Source organism: Rattus norvegicus, chromosome 11 (genome assembly GCF_021556685.1).
Source record: "Rattus norvegicus strain SHRSP/BbbUtx chromosome 11, alternate assembly SHRSP_T2T, whole genome shotgun sequence".
Classification (NCBI taxonomy): domain Eukaryota; kingdom Metazoa; phylum Chordata; class Mammalia; order Rodentia; family Muridae; genus Rattus; species Rattus norvegicus.
In genome coordinates this window covers 70005810-70025274 of record NC_141544.1, presented here as the reverse complement: position 1 = coordinate 70025274, position 19465 = coordinate 70005810, and the positions used below count along the sequence as shown (strand labels likewise).

Genomic DNA, 19465 nt, shown 5'->3' with positions numbered 1-19465 from the left:
CCTCCAGAAGAGCAGCCAGGGTCCTCACCTGCCAAGCCGTCAGCTCCTTCCAGCCCATTTGAATGAGTTACCTGGGGATTAAATTGGGAGAGATATGGAGAAGGATTGCATGGGTTGCAAATGAGAGAGGAGAGGAAGTAGCCTTTGGGTGCCCTGGCCACCGAGAAAGAGCTCAGGTCTGCTTAGACATGGTTCTCAGAGCCTCCCTGGGCAGAGCTGAGTCTATGACCTGCATGCATCCTGTGAATTCTGTCTGGGTCCAGCTAATTAACTTGGCCCAGCCTTTTGTTCTCATTTATATTTCTTACTCCTGGTTTTGTCTCTAGTCTTTCAGCTTCATCTCAGACTGATTGGGTACTCCTGGGTGCCCTTGCTGTTTCTTCCTTGTTCCTCTGAAAGTCCCTCACTCCAGTCTCTCATGTGATTGACACTGTGGATTTTAAGCAGGCCCATGGTCGGACTTGAACCGAACATTGTCTTATTCCTGAGATCTTCTCTTTTCTCATTCTCATTCTTCGTTGGTTTTCTCTGAAGCCAATATTTTAACCTATTCCATTGATTGTACTTTGAGAGAAATTGTCATGCCCAGAGAGAGTTACTCTTAAATAGCACTGTGGACCTTCAGCATAGCTGTCAACCATCAGTTGGCGTTATGATTACCCTATACTACGCTTACATGCTGCCATCTTGTTTATCCTTTCTTGTTAATATATCAAAAGAGAAACAGACTAGAAATGAAGGAAAAAAAAAACAAAAACAAAAAAACCCCCCAAAAAACCAGAGGGACTCCCAGAAAAGGCCTTTTCGTTTTTTGTAAAAGACTGATCGAATGAAGTATATTCTAGGAAAGTTTTGAATATAAAACATCATTACATTTAAAGCATAAACAAGAAGTTTTAGTTGCTCTGGAAATTAAAAAAAAATTTCACTAAAATCTTGTGAGCTTTTAAACTAAAACAAATGGTCTTTACTATGTATACATGAAGCTGCAGAAGATATCACAGATGACCTCTTTACTGACGGGGCGGAGTCGTTTTTGGACGATGACTTGGATTTGGAGGATATGAACGAAAGCTCACATTCATCTCAAGAGTACTTTCATACTCCTGTGGGTAAGTGTGATCAGCTCTCTCTCAGTAATTGTCACTGTTCTAAAGCAAGTTGTTCAGACAAGCTATTTATAGATGGAGGAAACGGACGATCTACAAGACGCGGACCCGGGTTACGTACAGAAAGGACTCACCCCCCAGGGGTCTTATATTCTGTTCCTGAGGACCATGTTGAGAAGTCTTGTATTTGATCTGGGGAGAAAGTGATCCAGGGATTGGCCCCGCCTCAGCTTAGTTAGGAGTTCTCCAAGTCCCCTGTTGTGAGCCCAGCCAGCGCATCCTGGGCTCTTCCTCCAGAGTTTAGCAGCGTGGAGCACGTGTAGACAAGTGGCTGCTCTTAACTGCTGGTGCTGTACGGTCTTCCTCTCTTTGTAAAATATGATTTAGGGTTCACCACATACTCTCCTTCAATCAAGTGTTCTCATGTTTTAGTTTCCCAGGAGCCTCCGCCTGAACTTAAGGAAGAACCAGAAGAGGTAAAGAAGAAGCTCTCGGAGACCTTCTACTACGACTACCTCGAGCTCATCTCCACACCATATGTGTCTTCACCAGATAGGATCCCACTTTATTTCCTCGCCCTCAAGTATCCACTCCAGCTATATACATTTAGAATGTGGGAGGGTTTCATTTCCTAGGTCAGGGGTTGGCAGACTACAGCCCCTGGAGCAAATGTGGCCTCCAGCCTGACTGTGTAAGTAAAGTTTTACTGCAGCAAAGACACATCCCATTACATTCTGTCTACGGCTGCTTAAGCAGTTGTGATTGAGACCATTTTTGTGTAGAAAGCCTAAGGCAGTGGTTCTCAACCTTACTAATGCTGCAGCCCTTTAATATACTTCGTCATGTCGCGGTGACCCCCAACAACAAAGTTATTTCATTGTTACTTCATAACTGTAATTTTGCTGTTGCTGCGAATCATGGAAATATCTGTTATGGAAATATCTGTTATGTGACTCACCTTTCTCCACCACACACACACACAGGGTCTTGACTTGTGGTTGAAAACTGCTGACCTAAGGTTATTTTACTTCCTGCCTTACAAAGAAAAAGTTTACCAACCTTTGTCTTAGGAAATTGTAAGAAATGTGGTGGGGAGATCGATCCTAATTTAATCTAAGATTTTGTTTGAATCCACCATAGGGAAAAAATGATTCTCTGGGGATCCTCTTTGCAGAGATGGACCAGGCTGTGGTTCATTGCGATGTGGTTTTCCTCAAGAGTCCGCAAGGTTTCTTACTGACATTTTCTTCATGTCCCAGGCTGGCCTCCCTTTGCCAATCAATGCCTGTCTAGTGACATCATTGCCTTTCTCTCTCCAGGCACTGATGGTGCCATTGTCAAGGCTGATGCTTTTCCTGTCACACACTGGAAGGGTCATCTGAAGCGACTCTGAGAAGAGAGGCCACACCGCGGCAAGTTTTGATTGGTCTGTGAAGACAGGCAAATGTAGGGCTGACAAGGAGAGCGCTTGTGTTTGCTGTCAGTATGTTAAGTCTGTGAGAGGGTAATTAGAGGACGGTCTCCGTGACAGCCTCAGCCGACTTTGAACAGTGGCTGTTGTCAGCCCACAGTATAACTGGCCCCTTTGGAAAGGCAGAGTTTGGAGATAAGGGTGCATGCTTTCTGAGCACAGCTCTGAACTCTGTTGCAATCCTAGGTGTGACTAAGCTAGTTTGCCCCAAATTACTTTCTTTTTTTATTTATTTTTTTCATCTTTATTAACTTGAGTATTTCTTATTTACATTTCGATTGTTATTCTCTTTCCCGGTTTCCAGGCCAACATTCCTCTAACCCCTCCCCCTCCCCTTCTCGATGGTTGTTCCCCTCCCCATCCTCCCCCCATTGCCGCCCTCCCCCCAACAATCACGTTCACTGGGGGTTCAGTCTTGGCAGGACCAAGGGCTTCCCCTTCCACTGGTGCTCTTACTAGGATATTCATTGCTACCTATGAGGTCAGAGTCCAGGGTCAGTCCATGTATAGTCTTTAGGTAGTGGCTTAGTCCCTGGAAGCTCTGGTTGGTTGGCATTGTTGTTCATAAGGGGTCTCGAGCCCCTTCAAGGTCTGGAATTTCCTCTTCTTAATTTTTCGTTTCTGTCTTTCGGACACAAGAAGTTTTCTTACAAATAAGAGAGTCCTTCAAAAATCATAGTTCTCGCCCCCCAACCCCCAAACAAAGTCTCAAGAAATAGATTCATCCTTAAACTTTGACGTTCAACAAGTTCTTGTGAAGAATCTGTCTGCTGACGCAGCACTGAGATACTAAGTTTTCAATAGGCTGCTCTCATTTAGATTGCTATTTTATGTCTTGTGCTTTTAAATTTGAGCTGAACTGCACCAATAAGATATTATGTAACTTAGATCTTTAAACTTCTATTTTGAATTAATGCAATTTTACTCTGACACACACACACACATACACACACACACACACACATTTGCTTATAGAGAAATGTAATAAACAACCTTGGACAAACTTGTATATTTTTATGTGTCATATATGAGTTGATTTTCATAATCTGTTTATATTAATTATGTCTTAATTAGAACTTAGTACAGTAGGCATTGTTATAAAACTTTGTATTAGATTTCCACAAAGGTCAGATTTTCTTTAAATTTGCCTTTTACATTTATTATGTATGCAAATGTATGTGTGTGTGTGTGTGTGTGTGTGTGTGTGTGTGTGTGTGTGTGTGTGTGTGTGTATGCGCGCTCGCGATCCTGGGTATGTCAGGGAGTATCAGAGGACAGCATTCAGGGGTCTGCCCCTTTTCTCCAGTAGCTTAGTTCTAGGGATGAAACCCAGTGGTCAGTCTTGGCAGCAAATGCCTTTACCCAGTGAACCAGCCACCTCATCGCCCCAGAATTCTACACCTCTTTCATCATCATCATAGGAAGAGGCCTAGAAAACATTTTCAGAGGGTGGATCAATGAGTTAAAGACACTTGCCACACAGGCCTGATGGCTTGAATTGAATCTCTGGGGCCCAAGATGAAGAAGAGAAACCGCACGCATGCACGCACGCATGCACCCCATATAAATAATAATAAAAATTATTTTTCCTGTAATTTCAACAAACTTGATGGGCAGATGTGAAGGTAAAGACTTGGACTTTGTCCCATGTTACCATGTTACCATGTTACCATGGTTCTGTTTTCAGGACACACAGGAGAATGATACCGATTTAGAAAGGCTAACACGATCTATCTGCTTATCTTCAAATCTCAGAATTTCTTCCCAAAAATTCAAGTAGAAAACTTAAGCCTCCGTATGAGGATTTTTCACTGACTTTAACAATAAAGCTGTTTGTGATCCATGGGAAACTTCCGAGCTCAGGGTGAAGCCCAGCTTTTGTTGGCTTCGGGTCGCTGGTTCAGGAGTCTCTGCTTTGAAAGCAGACTTGGTTGGTTTAGTGAGCGGCCCAGGCTGTGTTGCCTCACTGGTTTTCCTTAGCATCCTTGCCGCAGCCATTCTTTTGGTTATGACTGCAAAAGGCGAGCCAACCTACAGCTTCTGGACAACAACACGTTGATGTACATCGCTGGGAACCAAATGGTCCTGCTGGACTTTAAAAACAAGACGCAAATGTACCTGCAGAGTAGCAGTGGCCAAGGGATTGGTGCCATTGGGGTATGCCAACATTTGGTGACCTGGGGGCGGGGAATCCCTGTTTCTGTTTCGTTCGGATGCCACGGGGGCAGTTAGGGACCAGTGGTATGCAGGGAGTATAGGGTCACACGGGGTGCACACCCATCTTTACTGTAAGCCCTTTTCTTTTTTTCTCTTTATTTAAAGTGTTCTTTTTGTCTTTTTCATGTAACCCAAGCTGGTCTTGAAGTCAGTATAGAGCTCAGGCTGGCTTTAAACCTGGGATCCTCCTGTCTTAGCTTCTTGAACAGAGAGAAAAATCTCTCATCTACCTATCTCTATCTATCTATCTATCTATCTATCTATCTATCTATCATCTATCTATTTATCTCTCTGTCTATCATCTATCTCATCTATCTATTATCTCTCTATCTATCATCTATCTATCTATCTATCTATCTATCTATCTATCTATCTATCTATCTATCATCTATTTATCTCTCTTCAGACACACCAGAAGAGGGCATCGGATCCCATTACAGATGGTTGTGAACCACCATGTGGTTGCTGGGATTTGAACTCAGGACCTCTGGAAGAGCAGCCAGTGCTCTTAACCGCTGAGTCATCTCTCCAGCCCCCTATTTATCTCTCTATCTATCATCTATCTATCTATCTCTCTATCATCTATCTATCTATCTATCTATCTATCTATCTATCTATCTATCTTCTATCATCCACCTATCTACTATCTATCTATCATCTATCTATCTATCTATCTATCTATCTATCTATCTATCTATCTATCTATCATCCACCTATCTACTATCTATCATCTATCTATCTATCTATCTATCTATCTATCTATCTATCTATCTACTATCTATCTATCATCCACCTATCTATCTACTATCTATCTATCATCCACCTATCTACTATCTATCATCCATCTATCTCTATCTATCTATCTATCTATCTATCTATCTATCTATCTATCTCACTGCCCTGTACATAAATCAAGATTACAGCTGTGCGTCAGTGTAGTCATAAAAGCTGATGACTTGGGAACCCCAAGATAGTAAGGTTAGTTGTTGAATTGTTATCTTAAAGGCAGGTTAAGCAGATGCACCAACTACACAGGAGAATGTCAGTCTTAAGCAATCTTAAGCTGTATTATTAACTAGGCTGGGAGGTCCAGCAAAAGTTTCAGTCTCTTAGAAAGAAAGAAAGATGTTTTCCTAAGGATGTGTTGCCACAGGGTAAAAGGCAGCTTCAGCTGGAAGGCAGCTTCTATCATGGGAGGGCGCTCACAAAAGCCCTTGATGGATATGATTCCACAGTTCTGGATTTCCCTCTCTTCAGAACAGCTAGGCAAATAACTTCTGTCTGTCATAAGCAATCCAGTCTTTCAGGGAGAAAATGAACGGAAACACATTTTGTGAATGTTTCTACCATTTAGAGTGACTTACGCAGGGGTTTGGCATCTTGCCTTAGCTGTTCTTCCACAACCATTCAGACCAGCGGAAGCAGAGAGCTTGTTAAAAATGCAAATGTGAATTCAGAAATGCTGGTATTGGGGCTGGATGAACCTTTCAAGCAATCCTGACACACTACAGACTAAAGCCTTCATTCTCACTATGAATTTAATACTCATAATACTAAAATGATTCCCTTAATAAAGCTAAGCCTTATTTTTTTAAAAACATCTTTTAGTTTTCAGTTCAAATCATATCCATTCATCATCACATGTTGATCATACACACATATTTTGAAGTGCACGCAGTCTAATTAGCCAGTTACATACACAGTCACAGTCACTAAGTACTGCACTGATGGGAATATCTAATTGAAATTTTCCTTTGAATATTTTAGTGAGATTCTGTTTTTCTAGGTTCATCCAGATAAAACTTACTTCGCAGTCGCCGAAAAGGGAAGTTTTCCAAAGATCATCATCTACGAGTACCCTTCTCTGAAGCCCTACAGAATCTTGCAAGGTGAGTCCAGCAGAATCTTTAGAATAGTCCATGTGCAAGGCTGATGCCCTGAAGGTGACCAAGATTACAGAATTAACCAAGACCCAGAAGAGAATCAAAAGTAAGAGGCAGGAAGGGAATCTGTGTAATGAAATTGGCTTACAGAGGCCTGAGCTAGTAAGTCTAAACATTGTGGCTCAGCCCCACAGACTGGAGATTCCAAAGAAGGGGTTCATGGGCATTCTCCAGTTAGCGTTCTTCAGGGGATCTTCAGTTTTACCTAAGACCTTGCAACTGATTGGATAAAGCCTGCCTAGACTCTCGAGGATACCATCCTTAAAGACAGCTGACCAGAACTATCAGTCTTGCTGCTGCTACCTTCATAGCTATTTCTTCCCTGTTTAGTTGGATAACCGAGAGTTACAAGCTAGCGAAGGTGAGAGGTAACATTAACTGTCTCCATTGTCTTACAGTTCTGCTGTCTGGGTAACTGATTTGAGAAGTCGGTTTTTAGCTCGGGGAGGTTCTCAGTGACAAATTTAAAGTTGCAGGCCTTGTCTCCTCTCGGTGCGTGGCTCCCTTTCTTCTACAAGATGGAATATAGGCAGCAAGTTTTTCTTTGGGAAAGCACGATTATAATTTCTAATAATAATAATAATAAGCCGTTCTAAAGCTAAGAGTGACGAAAGGCTTTTAGGATTACTCTTTTGGGAGATTTCCGTATGCATGCTATGTTGGGAGATTTCCATATATATGCTATGTATATAATCCCCACCCATGCAATAGGTGTGAGGGGCGTTTGCATGTGCATGTATTTGTGGAGCCCAGGGCTTGATGTGCAGCATTTCCTCTATTGCTGTTCACTTTATTTTTTTCTTGGATATTTTATGTATTTGCATTTCAAATGTCATCTCCTTTACTCCTCCCCCATACCCCCTTCCCCTCTCCCCCTGCTTCTATGAGGATGCTCCCACTCCCACCCACCCACTCCAACCTCAACATCCTGGCATTGCTCTACACTGGGGAAACAAGCCTTCATGGGACCGAGGGCTTTTCCTCCCATTGATGTTGGACAATGCCATTCTCTGCTACATATGTGTCCCTCCATGTGTACTCTTTGGTTGGTGGTTTAGTCCCTGGCAGCTCTGGTGGGGTCTGGTTGGTTGATATTCTTGTTCTTCCTATGGAGTTGCAAACTCCTTCTGCTCCTTCAGTCCTTTCTCTAACTCCTCCACTGGGGTCCCTGTGCTCAGCCCGATGGTTAGCTGCAAGCATCCTCATCTGTATCAGTAAGGCTCTAGCACAGCCTCTCAGGAGACATCCATACCAGGCTCCTGTCAGCAAGCACTTCTTGGCATCAGCAAGTGTCTGGGTTTGGTGATTGCACATGGGATGGATCCCCAGGTGGGACAGTCTCTGGATGACCTTTTCTTCAGTCCCTGCTCCACTCTTTGTCCCTTGAATATTTTGTTCCCCTTTCTAAGAGAAGGAATGAATGAAGCATCCACATTTTGATCTTCCTTCTTGAGCTTCTCCACCTTATTTTTGATGGAGAGCCTTTCTTTTGCAGCTGGAGCTTGCCATTTCTGCTAGGCTGGCTGGCCAGGAAGCCCTTGGGATCTACCTGTCTCTGCGCCTCCTCCCACCCTATAGCATTAGAATAACACCTGACCCTGGGTACTTGCACACTGGGTGTATTACCTGTTGGACCATCCCCCAAGCCCTCTTAGATTCTTGGCATTTTTACATTAACACAGATCCCCCTCCCCCTCCTCTTACTCTTTCTCCCGCTCCTCTTGCTCTTCCTCCCCCCCAACCCCCACCATCTTACCTCACTCTTTTTGTTTTGGGATATAAGATTTGCCCCATAGGCTGGGCTTGACATGGTTTTCCAGCCACAGCCTTCCAGTGCTGAGGTGACAGGTGCATCCCCTATGGGCTGAGCGTCTATCTTGTTTATCAGACTCCTGTTCATCCTTACAGACGGGACAGAGAAGGCCTATGCTTATGTAGACTTTAACAACGAGGGGAACCTGCTGGCCTCTGTCGGCTGTCATCCTGATTACACAATAACCATCTGGGACTGGAAAGGAGAGCAGCCCATACTGAGGACAAAAGCGTTCTCTCAGGATGTCTTCAAGGTCACTTTCAATCCTGATAATGATGAGCAGTTAACTACATCAGGATCCGGCCACATCAAGTAAGCCTGGTACCCAACAAGGAAACTAGTAAATATTTTAATGGACATTTCTAAAAGGACCAAAGATGATGTGGAGATGATTTTTGCTATCGTTAAAATTTGAATTTTTTTTTCAAAATTAGGAAGAGTTTAGACAGTTTTAAAAAATTTTTTTATTTTATGTTTATGGATGTTTTGTGTGGAATAAATACATGCATGTTGTGCCTGTAGATGCCAGAAGAGGACTTTGAATCCCCTGGAACTAGTGTTACAGATGGTTGTAAGGTGCCGTGTGTGTGTGTGTGTGTGTGTGTGTGTGTGTGTGTGCGCGTGTGTGCGCGTGCTGGGAGCCAAACCCAGGTCTTCTAGAAAGAGCAGAGAGTGCTGTTAACTGCTGGGTCACCTTTCCAGCTCCATGTGTTCTTCTCAGGTTGACCAGTAGTTCACCTTTTCTCCCCTCATCACATTGGCCCTCCCTCCCCTTTCTCTTAGTGTACCTTTTGAGTTTTGAACAGGGAATCATCTCCAAAACAGAATAGATAAGAGAAGGGCTTTTATGAGGGCGGCCTTCCCATAGGCTCCACTTAAAGCAGTTTTCATAGCATCTCAGTTACTCACCGTAGGCGTTTACAAAGCCATGGTGAGCTTTCAGACCACCACAAAGTTTCTTAAGTTTCTTACTTGTGATGGCACCCCAGTCCTAAGGGTGGCACAAGAATTCTCACAGCCATTCCTGATGAGCAGTGTCTCCTCCTGATCTGAGGTCTGTGGCTCCAGATGCCACGGCCACCTTGTTCTGCTTCCCAAATGGAATGATGTAGACCCTCTGTTATCGTTCTTACTTGTTACTTTTATTTAGCGTCAGTTACTTTCAATCTAATCAAAATGTTCACTTATGGCTGTAACCCCTGCAGCAGGCAGCATAACTCAAAATTCAGGTCTCGCAAAGACGGGACTTTTCCTTCTAGTGTTGAGTCTATGTTGCCTGACAGGGAGTGGTAGACACTGTCAGATGAATCAATTCATTTGCTTCAGTTGCTTCGTGTGCTTATGAAATATGCATGGGGCCAATGGACAGACGGACAGAGAAAGAAACCACACCGATGGATGTTTCTGACCCCTTTCTCTCTTTTGCAGGTTCTGGGAGATGGCTTTTACATTCACTGGTCTCAAGCTGCAAGGATCACTCGGGCGATTTGGAAAGACATCCACTACTGACATAGAGGGCTATGCAGAGCTTCCAGACGGGAAGGTGAGCGAGCCCCTCGGTTCCTCAGTCATTAGGCTGTGCGTGGATTGATGCCTATTGGAACCAATCACATGTTCAAGGACTGTCAATGATAACAGCTACCGTAACTTTGAGTGTCCCGAAGACCTCATTTTCCTTTTACAGACTATCAATGGAAATGAAAACATTTTCCTAAAATTTTCATAATCCATATGTATAAACCATTTCCTGGTTTTGCTGTATATGTACATGAGGTATGAAAACATTCTCCTCTATTAACACAGTGACATGCCTGTTACCTTTAATGACGTCATGGAATTATATGATTTATATTATCTTTCCCTTTTGTGTCATGATGCTCCATGAGTCAGGGTTTTAATCAAGCTTGTGTCTTGACCTGGTGTCAGGTTGTCATGGGAAGATGAGGTTATTTCATAGCTATCTCTGCAACACAGAATATTTTGTCAGTTTTTTTTTTCTAAAATGACAGTTAACCAAGATCCATTCCCCTTCTCTATCTTACTGGGTCTCCTATTAGAATAAGTTATACTGTGCTACTTGTGATCATGTCTCTTATAAGAACATTCCAGCACACAAATTTCACTTTAAGAAATCAAATTATCTGGTCATTAAAGTGATGATATAGTTTCAGTTAAAAGTATATGTATAGGAGGGAAAAAAGAGTCTGTGCTAGCCACTCCAGCAGAATTAGCCAGCTTTGGGTCCAGTGAGGGACTCTTGACAAAAATCACAACGGTAAAAATAAGGCTGTGGAGAAAGATGCTAATGTTAACCTCTGGCTTCCACATGGACGTCCATGCACACAGAAACCTGCATATACATATACCACTCCCCCTCCCCCCAACAAAAAGGCTCAGGTGCTGGCTGTATTTTAAAATCTATACAACGTCCTTAAATGAATCTTCAAGTTCTTCAAATTCTGAAGACTGTGTTAAGGTAAACATCACCATAACCTTCTTTTAAAGCATGGTATGAACTATGTCTCAGAAAGCTCAGGAGAGTTTGTGCATATGTAGGGGGGAGGTGGCTATTTTAAATGATAAAACGCAGAGAAAGGAAATGTTTCAGGTTAGGAATCAATATCGGGTATTCAGGGGGGGATCGGATTAAGGGAGACAGAGTGGACACTTTGAGTTGAGTTTGGTTCCTAGTGTGTATGAGGAGTCTAACAGCCAGACAGAACTATTGTGCGTTGGAAGAATAAGGTCATCAATGTGAAGACAGTAGATCTATTTGGTCATAAAATTCCAGGAAGATTGGCAGGAGGGAAATCCAGAATCAAGATGATGAACTAGGAAGGAAGAAGTTATTACAATCATCTGAATAAAAGAGCTGATGTGGGGAGGGCGACCTGCTCTGAGGACCAATGACAAAGAGCTGGGGATAAACTACATTTCAGAAAAGAAAGTCTTAAGTTCTTATAACGTTGGGTGACTTTAATCATTGAACAGTTCATACGAATAGACGGACAAGCCTCTGTGGTGTCTGGAGGCTGGCAAAGGGAAGGGGGACGGAGGGAGATTGGACAGTGGATGTCAAAGAACAATTACACAGAAGGACTAAGTTCAAATGTTTTCTAGCACACTGGATGTATGGTTCACAGCCATGTCTTGAATATTTAACAAGGAACTGGAGACAGGTATTCAAAGCTTCCCGGCACAAACATATAATGGATGTCTAAAGAGAAGGAAAAGATAATAACCATGATTTATCCATCATACGAGATATCACACCGCACCCCATAAATGTGCATAATTGGTATTCATCAGCGAAAATGTTTGTATAAAAAAAATCAAGTTGAAGACTCTACTAAAGTGAGTTGAGGCCCAATAGCAGGTCACAGAGGCAAGCAAGGTTATGACTGAGCTAAAATCATCAGTTCCTGCTGATGAGTTTCCCACTGTGGATCAGCCCACACTGAGGGTCTGTGGAAATAAGACTTTCTTAATCAAAGATGCACAGGGATCTCAGAGAAAAGAAGTGTGTTCGCCAGTTCCTTCGGCCTCTTGCTTCTGAGACCGGGTGGTCAGAGCAGGGACTTTGGAGTAACAGCACTTAAACCAGAATCTTGGCTCCTCTGGGGAATTCGGGGGTAAGTTATGGAACTGTTGGGGCTTCAGTTTTCTCTGAGTGAGAACAAAGCTGGAGCTAGAGAGAGCAGAGCACCCGCAGGCACACTGCATGCCTGTACCCAGGCATGTGTCTTTGGGCATTAAACACCAATGTAAATAAGTATTCAGGCATGCACCGTCAATATTACTTATTATAGCACTCATGAAGCGCTCTAAGAGCCGGTGTTTGATGGCATGCACTTTGGGGATTGTTGAATTAGACATTAATTTGGGGGCAGTCCCGAATACTTTCCTTGTTTGAAACTTGAGCTGCAACATGCTCAACTCAGTCGTGGTCTTACAATTTAGCAGACAGCTCTACACCTAGAAATGGTAGCTCATCTCTGGAAGGCTTTAAATGTCCAGTTTTGGTCCAGTCATTCAACTCCCGAATCCCGCCCTTAAGAGATGTATAAAGAAATCTGCTACGAGCACTCGTAAGGAAATTACCACCCACACACAGCCTAGTTGTGGGGTGTTAGGGGGCATAGTGCTAAAAGTGTACCTGGAGGTTGTATCTGGGGTGGTGGGTATTTTATTTCTTCATTTTCTTTCCTTGTATACACAAGCTATGGTTTTCACAGTCAAAAAGTATCTAAAAGTTAAGTCTCACATGTTTGAGGTATTTAATTTTTATTCACATTTCTTTCTCCGCCCTCCCCCCCCCCCCCCCCGCCGCCAGGTACTCTCAGGGTCAGAATGGGGCAACCTGCTGCTTTGGGAAGGCAGCCTCATCAAGGTGGAACTCTGCCGGACTGGCATGAAGTCTTGTCACAATGGTTCCATTAACCAGATAATGCTGGATGAGGGGGAAGTCATCACTGCCGGGTCAGATGGCAGTGTTAGGGTAAGGCCACATCACTCCATTTAAGACGTGCAGACCACCTAGGTAGTTTCTGAAGGGGATCTGTGGTTACTTATTTTCAAGATCAATTCATTTTAAATAACGCCTCTTATGTGGTAAATATTTACATTCTTGTCAAAATTAATTGAAATGTTCTAAAGGGAGCTCTTGTGCTTCAGGTATTGGCATAGGAGCTTCAGGAAATGAAAGCCCTTGTTAGCATCAGATAGACAGTGGGCACACATCCTTCACAGTGCCCATGGCTGGGCATTTTCTAAAGACTGAAAATTCTGAACATTTTTTTAAAAAGACAGTCTCACTATGTGGCCCCTTACTAACCTGGAACTCACTACATAAATCAGGCTGGCCTTGAACTCCCAGAGGTCTACCTGCCTCGGCCTGCCTTGGATCTACCTGACAGGGTCTCACTGTCAAATTCTGGAGTTCACTCAAGAGCGATGGCAATAACCTATAATGTTGGAGGGCCTATGGGACTTCACTGGCCAAAAACTCCAAAGAAGCAACTCATACCCAACACCATTAATGTCAGCTTCTGGTGTCCAGCAGAGGCACGGTCGCTGTGTTACAAAGTAACTCTGTTGTTGATTTTGTAAGATATGGGACTTTGAGACTATCGACACTGCTGACGTCATAGATGACAGCGGGTTGTTAGAGATAGAGCCCATTAATGAACTTCACGTAGACAAGAGCGTCAACCTCTTCTCAATGATCAAGATGAATGAAGTTGGAAATAACTTCTGGCTGGCTCAGGTACGCTGCACTCTTCTGTCTGGGCTTTCTAACTGTACCAGCACATAAAACGGAAATGGGAATACGATTGATCGTTTGGGCCAGAATGCCCCATGTTACAGCCTCATGGGATTGCTTGGCCGATTACAGTCTTAAATATATAGAAGATATTCTTGATAGACATCAATTACACCTTACAATGTATGTAAGCACTAGGGCTATGGCTGGCCCTCACTTTAACCAAACCACAGAAAGAATAATCTTAATTTTATGAACATTAAAATGATAAAACATTGTCAGCTGATTAATTTTTTTAGGATGCCAATGGAGCCATATGGAAGCTTGACCTTAGCTTTTCAAATATCGTAAGTACCCATTTTCCTTATTTCTCCTCACTGCTCTAGTAAAAAGTCTTTCATATTCTTTAAAAGCTGGTTTGCCTTTCTTTTGTTTCCAACAAGTTAAAACCGGAGCTCTGTCATTAAAAGTTAATCACTTCCTAAACACAGGCGTCTTCATTTATATCACCTAACGTGATCCTTTTGGTTGCTGTACTGAGCAGCCCCGGGAAGCGGCATCTGATGAGAGCTGTGTAAAATCAGCCGTTAACTTCAGAGCCAGGACTCCATCTGGTTTTCCTAACTCCCCAGTCTAGAGCTCTTTTTAATCTATCATACTTTCCTCTTTGAGTAAAATGGCACGTGTGTTACAGGATTGTATCTATGTGTCTGACTCTAATCTACATTACGCTGTCTTTGAGATCTGATGTGCTCCTGTCTGTTCTCAGACCCAGGATCCAGAATGCCTCTTCTCTTTCCATTCTGGAGCCATTGCAGCCTTGGATGTTTCCCCTCTTACTTACCTCATGGCCACAACTGCCTTAGATTGTAAGTATAAGCTACTCCCCAACTGTGTGCATGTATGTGTGTGTGCGCATGCGTGCGTGTGTGCGTGTATGCTTCTGTGTGTGCTGTGTTGTACACACACTCGTGCTTATGTATATACACATGTGTTCTGGCATGTGTGTTGGGTTTTGCATGTGTGCATGTTCATGTAAATGTATATGTATTCTGGTGTCTGTATGTGTGTGTGTTAGGTTATGAATGCATGCATGTTTATGTATATGTATATGTGTTCTGGAATTGTGTATGTGTGCTGTGCTGTGCATGCATGCACGTTTATATGTACAGTGTTCTGGTGTGTGTATGTGTGTTGGGTTGTGCATGCATGCATGTTCATGTATATGTACATGTGTTATGGTGTATATATGTGCGTGTATGTTATGTTGTGAATGAATGCATATTTATGTCTATTTACTTGTGTTCTGATGTGTCTATGTGTGTTGTGTTATACTTGCACACATGTTCATGTATACAGTGTATATGTTTACAGTGTATGTGTATGTGTAATATCAGAAATCTTTTATAGCTTTCCAACCTATTTTTTGAGACAGGGTCTCTTACTGAGACCTGAGTTCACCAAATGGTTAGGCTAGACAGCCAAGCAGCTCCAGGGATCTTCCCGTCTCTGCCTCCCCAGCTCTGGGGTTACAGACATACTTCACCATACCTGGCTTTTTCAGGGATGCCGGGGATTCACACTCAAGTCCCCGTGTGTGTATGGCAGATACTTCAGTGTCTAAACCATCTCGCTAGCCTCCTAAGTGGGAACTCTCGGTAAAAATATATCCGGCTATGTTTGTATGCAAATTGAAAATGAGTGCTATTAAAAGTATTTGACTGTTCTTCCAAAAAAGAAACCTGTGGAATATAATAAACAAGACAGGTTTTGAAGTAGGAAGTGGACAGCCTGCAGCAGACACGGTTGGAGATTAGAATGAAGACCTAATTGTAAATTATTTATGAAAGCGCTGTTCATTTGCTAGCACCATGAGTGCCTTTCTACCCTCATCACTGTTCTCTCCTCTCAATGTATAGGTATTTATCACCTTGTAGAAACCTGCAAAGGAACGTGTTTTGTCAGTCAGTCACAAACCAGTGCCTCTCATCAAACTGGCAAAGGGCCCTTGAGAGAGGGGGAAGGGCCTCTGAGGGAGGAAGTGGAGAGAGAACGGAGCACATGGAGTGTGGAAGTAGAAAGACGAATGCTGGGAATAGTTAGGTACACTGAGGACAGAGCTAGGAGACATAAGCAGGCAGGCAATGTTTACATGTGGGCAGACGCAATGAAAACCTAGCGTGTCTGAACACGCCACAAGGAAATCTGTTGCCGTGTGTACTGATCTAAAAATAACTAAGAAGAAAAAGATAAATACATATCTAAAAGGTGGTTAGGCTATCTATTGGTTACTGAATTTTCTCCTGTAAAAAGTGAGCTGAGATTTTCTTTCTTTCTTTTTTTTTTTAAAAAAAAGAAGTAATTAATACATTTATAATGTTTTCTTCTTCTTTTCTGTAGGCTCCGTTCGTGTCTATGATTTTGCTAGTAAAAACCTTCTGGTTCAGATGAAATTCAAACAAGGGGGCACCACCCTCATTTGGGCACCTCTGACAGTAAGTTTTCTCGTTTTCATCAGGAAATACACTGAACCCGCAATACCATGTAGAGAGAGTGCAGTAAGTTTCTGGCTCAGAATTTTAGAAGCTTATACCTTTCAAGTTAAGTTTCTTTTACCTAAAGTATTGCAAAAATCACTCCATGATCTCAGTACTATGGGTCCACCTTGCTTAGTGAAACTCTGTTTGTATGCTACCCATGGCATAGCTCTGTCCATGGAAGTAACCATGCAACCGAACTTGAGGCATCTTCTGTCCATGCAACCGTGGTTCTTCAACACCAGGGGACTATCTGGGGACTTATTAATTCCTATTAACCATAAAAATAAGGGGATGGAATCACAAAGAACTTGGTTCAGGTTGCCACTGGCCCGGTTTTCTCTTGTTTGGATAAAGACTACTCTCAACGTAGTGTAAGATATCCAGCATCCTGGTGTCTGCCAGTCTCTACCTCCAGTTCTTATGATAGCATTTCTTCTCCACCTTATCCAGTTCTTGTTCACTTTCTTGTTCCTAGTTTTTGACCAAGCACCCTTCTGGTCTCAGCTCCAACCATCTCTGCCTTATGGGAGTCCTCAGGCTAAGCCAGCTTTCTTTGCTGTTCTAAGTGGCCATGTTTCATTCCTGTGGGCCCATGTTAATCACATTTTATACTTTTCTCCAGGTTAACGGGTGACACTCAGTCTGTTTGCTGTCACCCAGAACAGCTGGTGGCAAGTGCCTCCTATAGGGGAGGCAGGCGTGCTGTCCCTGTTTGCTTGTTGAAAGCTTGAATTAGCGTAGATTACCCTGCTTGTAGTCATAATAGGTGAATGCCCTGGAATTGATGGATTGACATAACATGGAACCAAGAGTTGCAAACGGCAGCCAGCACTAAGTTACCTGAGTGGAACCAAGACATAGAGTGATTTTTGTGTGTGCTTCAATTACTTAACTAAATGAGGGTCCTGTGTGGGTGACTGTTTCCCCAGGTAAGCATTTCTGGATCACAGATCGTAGTAGGATTCCAAGATGGCGTCGTCCGAATTCTTGAACTCTTTGATCCAAAAGGACTTACAGTTTTTGCTGGACGGAAGAAACTCTTAGATGCCGAGTTACACTTGAAATATGTCTTCAAACCTCACACTGAAGTAGTTACGGCTTTAGCTTATGAACGTGATGGGGAGGTCTTAGCCACTGGGGTAAGTGTGAGATTCCCTCTCATTTCCTATTTCAACTCTGTACCTAGCTTCCCGCTTAAGTGCACCTACACCATTGTGCCCTATTTACCAAAATTAACCTACATTTTGTTTTCTTATTTTTTCAGTGCAGTCTCTATATGATATTTAAGAACTGTCTTATCAGTTAAGTTTTAATGCTCATTTTAAATGAATAGAAAATCTCAGTTGAAAATCATGCTGGATGAATTCCTTATAACCATTAGTTTATAACATACACATGCTCTTAAGGAGGCTGCCATAGGCAAGGCTTGTGAAGTTCAGTGGGAGAGCTCTTGCTTATCATGGAGCCGGCTCTGCCTTGATCATTGGTGTCCTCTAAATGCAAACCGAACAAAAACCTGCCTCAGATAAAGGACATAACTCTATATTCTACAGGAAGGAAGAGGTGAACAGAGGTATTAGCAGAATTTTTGAAGAAATTAGTTATATATACATAAACATGTATGTATAAACACATGTATGGCAGTCACATTTCTAGAACTATGAACTGAATGAAACACTTGGGAAAATGAATCAAACATTTGAAACCATATATATATATATATATATATATATATATATATATATATATATATTTTAAGATTAACCTATAACACATGACTGTAGTATCTATAAATGTAAAATAGATGGACTCTATGGTATAAAACAGAGTGCTATGTGATCTTGTTGTCATAGTAATACATATTGGTGTGTCTCTTTTTCTTCTAGAGTGATGACAAGACTGTCTTCTTTTTTGATGTGGAGAAGGAATACAAGCCGATTGGTTATTTTAACACTCCTGGGCCCATTCGCCAGTTGATGTGGTCTCCACACAGTCACGTAAGCTATTAGTATTTGTCCTCTAGATTAAATCACAGTGTCTTGTAGTTACAGGGGTTTCCCCCTCTTTGGGCTACATTTTCTTCATTGCTTTTTGGCAAAAGTCCAGAGTTGCCCCGACTAATTTGCCTAATTTGTCACTGCAGGAGACAATCACGCCAAGGAAGATTACTAGCTCCCCCACATAGAGTGATTTAAATGAGTTCCACAGATGCCCTCCCCCGCCCCCATGCCTCTTTTCAATGTCTTCCCTCACACAAGATGGCCACCTTGAAACCTCAAAGCTTCATGCCTCCCTATCATGCCTTCAGCATCGGTTCCCGGAGAGGCGAGGGCCCTTCGCATTTTCCCACCACCACTGTCTCCCTCCTCTTCCTTTTACAATAGAGGAGCTGTCCTTGTTCCTACTTAGTGCCCATTCTGCCTCCGGTCCTTTGGATTAGACTCCCTCGTTCTCACCTGCGATATTTGATATCGTGACTCTCTCCTCTGTGGCATATAAGTTAGCCTTACCTGCTGCTCCCTGGGTAATTTCCCACGGTAGTCTCTCCCCCTTACAGGAAGTGAACACTTTGCGTTGTGCAGTTACTGCCCCCCGCCCCAACTCAGTGGCTCTCAGGACTGAGTGCGCCCGTGATGCCATTGCCTTATACACGGCGCCATCCTTCCTCAGCTTCTGCCTGCCTTCTGGCTCCCCGATTCCACCGAGCAGCTCTTCTAAAGGCATCACTGATAGCCACCTGATATGTGACTCTTACCTTCCTTGATATCGTAGCATCGTTTGACACCCCCCTTCCCCCGAACTTTCCTTCCTTTTTGAAATATCTTCTCTCTTTCATATGAGTGCTTTTCTGCTCCCGGTTCTCGGCACCTGGCCAGTGCTCTCCCTGGTCATTGGGTGCTAAATCCCTCAGTGCCCTGCCCCGTCTCTCTCTCCTCCTGCTCGATGGCTCAAAGCCCACAGTTTTCCTATAAGCTTAAATGTGCCCCAGGACACTTGTGCTGGTGTCTCCTCTTTACAGCACAGCGTCTACTCCCCAGCTCACTTTACATTGTATTTGTCCTTCCCCCTTCAAGCTAGATACCACTTTCTCGGGAAATGATGCACAACC

The 19465-nt window shown here is 43.0% G+C and overlaps 1 protein-coding gene across 4 annotated transcripts in view; it reads left to right on the top strand.

Moving 5' to 3' along the window:
• Cfap44 (cilia and flagella associated protein 44) overlaps positions 1-19465 on the top strand; it is an 86228-nt gene that overhangs the window by 9618 nt on the left and 57145 nt on the right. For all 4 annotated transcript variants that reach the window (XR_015632837.1, XR_015632838.1, XM_087576688.1 and 1 more), the window contains exons 3-15: positions 987-1112; positions 1542-1692; positions 4575-4737; positions 6584-6686; positions 8649-8865; positions 9982-10096; positions 12887-13051; positions 13664-13819; positions 14116-14163; positions 14586-14685; positions 16217-16311; positions 17286-17495; positions 18243-18353. Coding sequence is in view for 2 of the 4 variants with exons in the window: in XM_087576688.1 (XP_087432814.1) it covers positions 987-1112; positions 1542-1692; positions 4575-4737; positions 6584-6686; positions 8649-8865; positions 9982-10096; positions 12887-13051; positions 13664-13819; positions 14116-14163; positions 14586-14685; positions 16217-16311; positions 17286-17495; positions 18243-18353 (1760 nt within the window). In the remaining 2 variants the exon portion in view is untranslated. The remainder of the gene's footprint in view (positions 1-986; positions 1113-1541; positions 1693-4574; positions 4738-6583; positions 6687-8648; positions 8866-9981; positions 10097-12886; positions 13052-13663; positions 13820-14115; positions 14164-14585; positions 14686-16216; positions 16312-17285; positions 17496-18242; positions 18354-19465) is intronic.